Below are 11631 nucleotides of genomic sequence, written 5' to 3'. Positions count from 1 at the left end.
TTTTTTTTTTTCTTCTTCTTCTTTTCTTTAATATTGTATTTTTGAAAATCCAACCTCTACTCTAGATTTTTAATCTTTGCTTTTTGGTTTTTATTGTCAATTTTGTACATTAAAAAACCCAAACTTCACTACCCAATTTTACCTGAGAGCGAGATTACTGGCTTGACCACTCTCTCCTCCTTTGGACTCTCCTTTTTCTCCACCAGGTGGCCTCTGTCCCTTCCCTCCCCCTTCTCTTCTCTACCCAACTCTGTGAATCTCTGTGTGTTCCAGACGGTGGAGAACACCTAAGGAACTGGTTACTGGCTGGATCTGTCTCTCTCCTTTTCATTTCCCTCTTTTATCTGCCACCTCTGTCTACTTCCTCCCTCTCCTCTTCCCTGTATAACTCCGTGAATACCACTGAGCGGTCCAGACTGTGGAGCACACATAAGGAAGTGATTACTGGCTAGCTTGCTCTCTCCTCTTTTGATCCCACCTCATCTCATTCCAGTCACCTCTAACTACCCCCTCCCTCTTCTCTTTTCCATGTAACTCAGTGAACCTCTCTGGGTGTCCCTCAATGTGGAGAAACTTTTCATCTTTAACCTAGATGTTTTATCATCAGTGCTGTATAGATGAAGAAGTCTTGAGGCTACTGTAAAAAATAAAACTGAAAACCAGAAGCAGGAGGCTTAAGTCCAAATCCTGAAAACATCAGAGGACTACTGAATCCAGGGAACATTAATTGATAGGAACTCATCAAATGCCTCCATATGTACACTGAAACCAAGCACCACCCAAGGGCCAACAAGTTCCAGAGCAAGACATACCACACAAATTATCCAGCAACACAGGAACACAGCCCCGAGCTTCAATATACAGGCAGCTCAAAGTTACTCCAAAACCATTGATGTCTCATAACCCATTACTGGTCACTCCATTGCACTTCAGAGAGAAGAAATCCAGCTCCACCCAGAACTCCACCAGAACTCCAACACAAGCCTCCCTAACCAAGAAACCTAGACAAGCCACTGATACAACCCCACCCACAGTGAGGAAGCTCCATAATAAAGAGAACTCCACAAATTACCAGAATATAGAAAGGCCACCCCAAACACAGCAATATAACCAAGATGAAGAGACAGAGGAATACTCAGCAGGTAAAGGAACAGGAGAAATGCCCACCAAACCAAACAAAAGAGGAAGAGATAGAGAATCTACCTGAGAAAGAATTCCGAATATTGATAGTGAAAATGATCCAAAATCTTGAAATCAAAATGGAATCACAGATAAATAGCCTGGAGACAAGGATTGAGAAGATGCAAGAAAGGTTTAACAAGGACCTAGAAGAAATAAAAGAGAGTCAATATATAATGAATAACACAATAAATGAGATCAGAAACACTCTGGAGGCAACAAATAGTAGAATAACGGAGGCAGAAGATAGAATTAGTGAAATAGAAGATAGAATGGTAGAAATAAATGAATCAGAGAGGAAAAAAGAAAAAAGAATTAAAAGAAATGAGGACAATCTCAGAGACCTACAGGACAATATGAAACACTCCCACATTCGAATTATAGGAGTCCCAGAAGAAGAAGACAAAAAGAAAGAGCATGAGAAAATACTTGAGGAGGTAATAGTTGAAAACTTCCCTAAAATGGGGAAGGAAATAATCACCCAAGTCCAAGAAATCCAGAGAGTTCCAAATAGGATTAACCCAAGGCGAAGCACCCCAAGACACATATTAATCAAATTAACAAAGATCAAACACAAAGAACAGATATTAACAGCAGCAAGGGAAAAACAACAAATAACACACAGGGGATTCCCATAAGGATAACAGCTGATCTTTCAATAGAAACTCTTCAGGCCAGGACGGAATGGCAAGACATACTTAAAGTGAGGAAAGAAAATAACCTACAGCCCAGATTACTGTACCCAGCAAGGATCTCATTCAAATACAAAGGAGAAATCAAAAGCTTTACAGACAAGCAAAAGCTGACAGAATTCAGCACCACCAAACCAGCTCTCCAACAAATTCTAAAGGATATTCTCTAGACAGGAAACACAAAAAGGGTGTATAAACCCGAACCCAAAACAATAAAGTAAATGGCAATGGGATCATACTTATCAATAATTACCTTAAATGTAAATGGGTTGAATGCCCCAACCAAAAGGCAAAGACTGGCTGAATGGATACAAAAACAAGATCCCTGTATATGCTCCCTACAAGAGACCCACCTCAAAACAAGGGACACATACAGACTGAAAGTGAAGGGCTGGAAAAAGATATTCCACGCAAATAGAGACCAAAAGAAAGCAGGAGTGCAATACTCATATCCGATAAAATAGACTTTAAAACAAAGGCTGTGAAAAGAGACAAAGAAGGCCACTACATAATGATCAAAGGATCAATCCAAGAAGAAGACATAATTATAAATATATATGCACCCAACATAGGAGCACCACAATATATAAGACAAATGCTAACAAGTATGAAAGGGGAAATTAACAATAACACAATAATAGTGGGAGACCTTAATACCCCACTCACACCTATGGGCAGATCAACTAAACAGAAAATTAACAAAGAAACACAAACTTTAAATGATACAATAGCCCAGTTAGACCTAATTGATATCTATAGGACATTTCACCTCAAAACAATGAATTTCACCTTTTTCTCAAGTGCTCACGGAATCTTCTCCAGGATAGATCACATCCTGGGCCATAAACCTAACCTTGATAAATTAAAAAAAAAAAATCAAAATCATTCCAAGCATCTTTTCTGACCATAATGCATTAAGATTAGATCTCAATTACAGGAGAAAAATATTAAAAATTCCAACATATAGAGGGGGAACAACACGCTTCTGAATAACCAACAAATCACAGAAGAAATCAAAAAAGAAATCAAAATATGCATAGAAACTAATGAAAATGAGAACACAACAACCCAAAACCTGTGGGACACTGTAAAAGCAGTGCTAAGAGGAAATTTCATAGCAATACAGGCATACCTCAAGAACCAAGAAAAAAGTCAAATAAATAACCTAACTCTACACCTAAAGCAACTAGAAAAGGAAGAAATGGAGAACCCCAGAGTTAGTAGAAGGAAAGAAATCTTAAAAATTAGGGCAGAAATAAATGCAAAAGAAACAAAAGAGACCATAGCAAAAATCAACAAAGCCAAAAGCTGGTTCTTTGAAAGGATAAATAAAATTGACAAACCATTAGCCAGACTCATCAAGAAACAAAGAGAGAAAAATCAATAAAATTAGAAATGAAAATGGAGAGATCACAACAGACAACGCAGAAATACAAAGGATCATAAGAGACTACTATCAGCAATTATATGCCAATAAAATGGGCAACGAGGAAGAAATGGACAAATTCTTAGAAAAGTACAACTTTCCAAAACTGAACCAGGAAGAAATAGAAAATCTTAACAGATCCATCACAAGCACGGAAATTGAAACTGTAATCAGAAATCTTCCAGCAAACAAAAGCCCAGGTCCAGATGGCTTCACAGCTGAATTCTACCAAAAATTTCGAGAAGAGCTAACACCTATCCTACTCAAACTCTTCCAGAAAATTGCAGAGGAAGGTAAACTTCCAAACTCATTCTATGAGGCCACCATCACCCTAATACCAAAACCTGACAAAGATGGTACAAAAAAAGAAAACTACAGGCCAATATCACTGATGAACATAGATGCAAAAATCCTCAACAAAATTCTAGCAATCAGAATCCAACAACACATTAAAATGATCATACACCATGACCAAGTGGGCTTTATCCCAGGGATGCAAGGATTCTTCAATATCTGCAAATCAGTCAATGTAATTCACCACATTAACAAATTGAAAAATAAAAGCCATATGATTATCTCAATAGATGCAGAGAAGGCCTTTGACAAAATTCAACATCCATTTATGATTAAAAACTCTCCAGAAAACAGGAATAGAAGGAACATACATCAACATAATAAAAGCTATATATGACAAACCCACAGCAAACATTATTCTCAATGGTGAAAAGTTGAAAGCATTTCCCCTAAAGTCAGGAACAAGACAAGGGTGCCCACTTTCACTGCTACTGTTCAACATAGTTCTGAAAGTTTTGGCCACAGCAATCAGAGCAGAAAAAGAAATAAAAGGAACCCAAATTGGAAAAGAAGAAGTAAAACTCACTGTTTGCAGATGACATGATCCTCTACATAGACAACCCTAAAGACTCCACCAGAAAATTACTAGAGGTAATCAATGAATATAGTAAAGTTGCAGGATATAAAATCAACACACAGAAATCCCTTGCATTCCTATACACTAATAATGAGAAAGTAGAAAAAGAAATTAAGGAAACAATTCCAATCACCATTGCAACAAAAAGAATAAAATACTTAGGAATATATCTACCTAAAGAAACTAAAGACCTATATATAGAAAACTATAAAACACTGGTGAAAGAAATCAAAGAGGACACTAATAGATGGAGAAATATACCATGTTCATGGTTGGGAAGAATCAATATAGTGAAAATGAGTATACTACCCAAAGCAATCTACAGATTCAATGCAATCCCTATCAAGCTACCAGTGGTAATTTTTCACAGAACTAGAACAAATAATTTCACAATTTGTATGGAAATACAAAAAACCTCAAATAGCCAAAGCAATCTTGAGAAAGAAGAATGGAACTGGAGGAATCAACTTGCCTGACTTCAGGCTCTACTATAAAGCCACAGTCATCAAGACAGTATGGTACTGGCACAAAGACAGAAATATAGATCAATGGAACAAAATAGAAAGCCCAGAGATAAATCCACACACATATGGACACCTTATCTTCGACAAAGGAGGCAAGAATATACAATGGATTAAAGACAATCTCTTTAACAAGTGGTGCTGGGAAAACTGGTTAACCACTTGTAAAAGAATGAAACTAGATCACTTTCTAACACCACCACACACAAAAATAAACTCAAAGTGGATTAAATATCTAAACGTAAGACCAGAAACTATAAAACTCCTAGAGGAGAAATAGGCAAAACACTCTCTGACATAAATCACAGCAGGATCCTCTATGATCCACCTCCCAGAATTCTGGAAATAAAAGCAAAAATAAACAAATGGGATCTAATTAAAATTAAAAGCTTCTGCACAACAAAGGAAAATATAAGCAAGGTGAAAAGACAGCCTTCAGAATGGGAGAAAATAATAGTAAATGAAGCAACTGACAAACAACTAATCTCAAAAATATACAAGCAACTTATGCAGCTCAATTCCAGAAAAATAAACGACCCAATCAAAAAATGGGCCAAAGAACTAAACAGACATTTCTCCAAAGAAGACATACGGATAGCTAACAAACACATGAAAAGATGCTCAACGTCACTCATTATTAGAGAAATGCAAATCAAGACCACAGTGAGGTACCACTTCACACCGGTCAGAATGGCTGCGATCCAAAAGTCTACAAGCAATAAATGCTGGAGAGGGTGTGGAGAAAAGGGAACCCTCTTACACTGTTGGTGGGAATGCAAACTAGTACAGCCACTATGGAGAACAGTGTGGAGATTCTTTAAAAAATTGCAAATAGAACTGCCTTATGACCCAGCAATCCCACTGCTGGGCATACACACTGAGGAAACCAGAATAGAAAGAGACACATGTACCCCAATGTTTATCGCAGCACTGTTTTTAATAGCCAGGACATGGAAGCAACCTAGATGTCCATCAGCAGATGAATGGATAAGAAAGCTGTGGTACATATACACAATGGAGTATTACTCAGCCATTAAAAAGAATACATTTGAATCAGTTCTAATGAGGTGGATGAAACTGGAGTCGATTATACAGAGTGAAGTAAGCCAGAAAGAAAAACACCAATACAGTATACTAACACATATATTTGGAATTTAGAAAGATGGTAATGACTACCCTGTATGCAAGACAGCAAAAGAGACACAGATGTGTAGAGCGGACTTTTGGACTCTGAGGGAGAGGGAGAGGGTGGGATGATTTGGGAGAATGACATTGAAACATGTATACTATCATGTAAGAAACGAATCGCCAGTCTATGTTCAATGCAGGATACAGGATGCTTGGGGCTGGTGCATGGGGATGATCCAGAGAGATGATATGGGGTGGGAGGTGGGAGAGGGGTTCATGTTTGGGAACTCATATACACCCGTGGTGGATTCATGTCAATGTATGGCAAAACCAATACAGTATTGTAAAGTAAAACAAAGTAAAAATAAAAATTAAAAAAAAAGAGACTCTTGCCCACATTTTTTCCCTGCCCCTTCTGTTACCCGATCCAAGCTCACTCTTCTTGCCACACAACAGGCCAATATTTCAGAGACGAGGTGTTGAAGCAAGGAATATGACTGTAATCAGAAAGCCATCTGACCAAGAAGATGGCAGACTAATGTCTCAAAATAGCCATCTTATCGGGGTCTGGATGCCAGTATCTTTTCTAGAACACAGAGCAGGGGAGGGTGAGGAATTAAAGTGAAAAGGCCATTAATCTTGCAAATGTCTCCTGGAATGGCCAGCCTCACAGAGTATGTGTATTAATTTCTACCTTTCTGTAGCCATCCACAGGTGGATAGGACCAGGATGTCTCCCTGAACAAAGGCACTTTGGCTTAACATTCAGACAGAGGGGTGGTGTTCCCTGAGGCAGACCGTTATGTATAGACACTATCCTTTTAATAAACCCAAGCAATAGGGAGTAAGATTAAAATCAAAGAAACAGATCCAACAGGAGTAAGATTTTGTTCTTTCCTGTAACACTTCTACCTCCTGACTGACCCTCATGCTTCTTTGTGGTGCCCTGCATGGCATGTGTGCCCCCCTCCTCTTGAGAACTTTGAGCAAAAAGAAACCAGTCTTTTCAGTGGCAATCATCTCCTGATCTGTTGACCTTGTCATACCTGAATAACAACCAAACCGACATTTTGAAACATCACCCCTCACCTCCTGGGCCCCACTTACCTCCCATTTCAGCAGCTACTCAGCTCAGGAGAAGCTGGTGATTGGAGTAGAGTTGGGGAAGGAGGGCAACAGAAGTGTGTTCAAACTGCCCAGAATCTTTTCCCCTTGTTCCCCTTCTTCTCCTTCTCATCATGATTATTTTAATTTTATGATTATCATCATCATTTATGAATTTTATTGCTGTAGGGAAATCCATTCACCCCTATTATTAATGTTTCCTTATTTATTAAATTAGGCTAGCCTAGCTGACCTGCAGACTTCCTATCCTGTTCACTGATCCCATGAGAGCTATTTTCCTACATTTTTAGCCCACAATTTATATTATCAATATATTTGATTTCTACAAGAACTTAAAGTGCAGATTGTGTTAAATTGTGCAGATTGTGTTAAATGTATTCTCTGCTCTCCTGCCTTACTAATCTTGAAGATGTGTCACCACTCAGTGGCAATACTGCTGCTGTTTTTTAGACTCACTTGAAGCAGAACAGCTTGGTTTCTGTTATGTTATATTAAATACCAACTTAAAGAACAAAAACCAAAAGCAGCTCTTCTGTCAAAATAACGTCAGCTTCACAACATCTTTTTCACAGAGTTGATGTTTATTGCAAAAAGGTGTGCCTCAATATTATGAAGCATAAAATTCCTCTGATTTGATGTTTCTCTACAGTTTTCCTTTACAGTGATAGTATAGTTGCATTGCAAGAACAGAGGCACTTAGGTTTTTTTTTTTTTTTTTCTTTGTGAAAACCTCTTGCAGAGAAAGACATTTCGAGATTATTTTCCTAAAACAACAAAAAGATAAGTATCATGATTATTAAAGACTATTTTTCCCATTAATGACTGAACCTAGAGCTTCCTTATTAGTTGAAGAAGTAGATTACTGATTGAAGAAAGGTTCTAGAATGATGCTGGGGAGTGGGAGCCATCATCTTTGCCTTCAAAGGATCTGTTATCTAGTTAGGGAGAGAAAGAAAAGTCAATTTCTGTAACAATTCTTTTACTAGTTTTAACAAAAACAGAAAATAAGTACTATTATTATATGTCAGTAATTATAGTACACATTGTACATGTATATAAGTGCCTCAATGACATGAAGAGACTTGATATTTTTGTTTTATATTAATAAACAGTTATAGTATACTTTGAAACAATAAGCAAGACATGTAATGGGAGAGGTATTGAGATGTGAGGTGGTATAGGACAAATGGTATTAGCATATGCTTCTTGCCTGCCATCTAATCGTTGTTGGTGATTATTGGGGTTTAAGAGCATGGACTCTGGAGAAAGAATTCTGGTCCAATTCCCTCCAGGAAATCATTTCACTTCTCTGTGTTTTCAGTTTCCTTTCTCATAAGATGTGGGTAAGAAAAGTACCAGTCTCACGGGATGAAGTGAGTGGAATGTGTAACACATTTAGAAGGGCACCTGGTTTCTTCTTAGAACTTCATAGGTGTCAGCTATTCTCATTGTTCCATGCCTGGCCTCCTTACTCTCTTAGGAAGCCCCAGGAAGCAAGCCTTCAGTTTCTTCATCTCCATTTCTCAGCAAAGTGCCTTGTCCAGAGGAAGGGCTGTGTAACTTCTTCTTGGATAAGAGAGGTGGGTGGGGAGAAAGACCCTTTTCCCACCATCCTTCTACTCAAATAGTTCATTCCTGAGCTACACATTTACAAAAAAACAAAAAACAATAAAACATTAGGCTTCTTAAAAACTCTTTGTAGGGCCTGGCATCTTGGATTTCAAACTTTCAGAACTCGAAGTAACCTCAGATAGTTTCCAGTTCTGCTGCCTCAGTGCTCAGTGGCAGGTAGGGACCTGTTCAAAGGCTCTGGTGACACATTAACACCAATAACTGGCTTGTACCCAGCATTTCAGCTGGAATCCTACACATTCTGCAATTTTACAATACCTTTCTTTTCATACTCTCCCTACTCTGCCTGTTAAGCTATTCTATCAATACAACTTTTCCGCCAAGTTGCCTTTTGCTTTTATCTCAACATTTTTCTTCTTTAAACATATCAAAGGTGATCATCAGTTGCCCGCCCTGATGGCTGTACTCAGTAGGCAGGCATTTCTGACCTTTCTCAGGTCTGGCCCAGGGCTCCTATAACCTGCTACCACAGCGTCCTGGGTTTTCACTGCCTACACAGTCAACCGCACAGTATTTTGATTGCCTATCTGGCCGTTCACATTTTCTGTTAGACATTAAGCTCCATGGTCTCTCACTTAAGGGGTCTGCTGCAGAGTCAGGGTTTAGGTATGGGCTCTGGAGCTGACTACCTAGGTTCAGATCGTGTAATTTTGGGCAGTTTATTTAAACTTCACTGTGCCACTGCTTTTTCCTCCATAACATGAGCATAATAATGATATCCACTCAAAGTTGGAAGGATTACATGAGATAATGCTTAAGTACTTGGGATGGCACCTGGCATTGTAGGAACCTTAGTTCTTATTTTCCACTTTTATCTTTCTTATCCAGTGCCTAAGAATTCAGAAAATATTTGTGGAATAAATGTCTGTCTTTCTTTGGGGATGATTAGAAATTAAATCTAATGCCCCTTCAATAATATAATAATCCTTTATCATGTTAAGTGATGGGACCACACCAGAAGTATGACGTGAGGTCTTTGTCCATAATGGGTTTGCAAACAATTTATAATGAGAAAATATACAATGTGAGGAACCACTATAGAACTGAATAGAAATTACTGCCTATTAATATATGCAAATTTTATTGGGAACAACATAAAACTTTATAAATCTTCCAGGTGTTTCACTACTAACAACGTTATCTCTGGAACCCAGAAGTTATGTAGAGCATTACGAACTTTTAGAATGGAAAAAGACTCAAGAGATTATTCTTCATCTTAAAAATGAGAAAAATGTTGAAATTTATCAGAGACCAAGTTTCAAAAGGCTATTGTTTATAGTTCATTGAAATATTTGGGTACTGAGTTTCCTTTAAGTGTTTCTTCAATGCTAAAAACTGAAGACACGTAGAATTCTATTCTTTTTTTTTTTTTTTTTGACCTTGCTAACGGCTTGTGGGAGCTCATTTCCTGACCAAGGATTGAACCCAGGGCACAGCAATGAAATCCTGGAATCTTAACCACTAGGCTGCCAGGAACCCTCCTCCCCCTACACACCCAGACTTCTTAGTTGCACCTACTGTGAGAGGAGTCTGTTAACTGGGAGGTTGGGTATGAATGAGTGTGTGTGTGTGCTGTTGCTTCATTTGTGTTCACTCTCTGCAACCACATGGACCTTAATCTGCCAGGCTTCTCTGTTCATGGGTTTCTCCAGGCAAGAATACTGGAGTGGGTTGCCATGCCCTCCTCCAGGGGATCTTCCCGACCCAGGGATCAAACTGGCATCTCCTGCATTGCAGGCGGGTTCTTTACACTAGCACCACCTGCAAAGCCCTTGTTATGAGCACTATGTATATTTCTCCCTCTTCATCTAACATCTTTCTTTTAGGACATACAGTGGCCAAGCAAGTATATTATACCAGTAAAAAGAAGGATCCTTCAAAGTGGTTACCTGCCCTTCATTTTTTTGAAATAGCTTTGAAGCTCGCTAGGACATCAGGAACAAAAGAACATGAGGTGGAAGCTGAAATCTTTTTTCAGAAAGGTAAGATGTATTTGGAGTCACAACTATGATAAAATTGGGCAAAACTTTTTTTCCTATTAACAAAAGGCTTCTTAAAAATCTGGTCACTGATTATATAAAATATTGATTTTACAAAGGGTGTGGTGTTGACAAACACCTTGATGTCTCTGCCAAACTCAGTTTTGGATAAAGTGAACGTGCTTATATTAAGTTTACATCTAGAAAGGGAAAAAAGACTCCTATTTTCATTTCTTTTATAATTACGACTGGCTTTCCTTATGCAAAGTTTCACGTTCGACCCAAAAATCTCATTATCAGCCATTTAGCTATGAAAAATGTTACTTAATGCTTAGAAGATATTTTTATGCATAATTTCATTACTTAGCTAAAATAGCCAGTTTCTGTAAAAGATACCTATCCATTTAAATAGCTATAGCATATCTATACTTATAACTTACAACACATATTTGCATAATGCATTCATATAGCTTTGTTGTGGCCATTTTAGCCCTGAGAAAAGTGATGATGACAGTTGGTATCATTTATTGGACACGACTGAACAACTTCACTTTCATTTTTCACTTTCATGAGTTGGAGAAGGAAATGGCAACCCATTCCAGTGTTCTTGCCTGGAGAATCCCAGGGACGGGGGAGCCTGGTGGGCTGCCGTCTATGGGGTCGCACAGAGTCGGACATGACTGGAGTGACTTAGCAGCAGCAGCAGCAGCATTGAACATCTACTAGGTACAAAGCACTGTAATCAGTGTTTTACATCTCATATTGCCAGTTCCTACAATAGCACTACAAGGTAGGGATGATCAATTCTGGTTGGCAGATGAGGGGAGTCTGGGTAAATAACCATCTATAAGTCAAGAGCTACTAAATGCCCAGATGTGAATTTCACATGAGGTGGCTCTATGCTCTGTCCACTTGCTGCATGGAAACTGTCAATGCTTTTCACAGTCATTATGAGGTTTCTCTTTCCAGTCCTGGCTATAGAAGTAGCATTCCAACGCCCGGCATTTGAAGGCTGCAGC

At 38.5% G+C, this 11631-nt stretch overlaps 1 protein-coding gene across 4 annotated transcripts in view; it reads left to right on the top strand.

Annotated features, from left to right (window-relative positions):
* CFAP54 (cilia and flagella associated protein 54) overlaps positions 1–11631 on the top strand; it is a 315472-nt gene that overhangs the window by 223021 nt on the left and 80820 nt on the right. For all 4 annotated transcript variants that reach the window (XR_005719649.1, XM_040232778.1, XM_040232776.1 and 1 more), the window contains one exon: positions 10460–10615. Coding sequence is in view for 3 of the 4 variants with exons in the window: in XM_040232778.1 (XP_040088712.1) it covers positions 10460–10615 (156 nt within the window). In the remaining variant the exon portion in view is untranslated. The remainder of the gene's footprint in view (positions 1–10459; positions 10616–11631) is intronic.

This window comes from Oryx dammah, unplaced genomic scaffold (genome assembly GCF_014754425.2).
Source record: "Oryx dammah isolate SB20612 unplaced genomic scaffold, SCBI_Odam_1.1 HiC_scaffold_29, whole genome shotgun sequence".
Taxonomy (NCBI): Eukaryota; Metazoa; Chordata; class Mammalia; order Artiodactyla; family Bovidae; genus Oryx; species Oryx dammah.
Note: the sequence above shows the minus strand (reverse complement) of the source record. Positions and strands in the feature narration are given on the sequence as shown.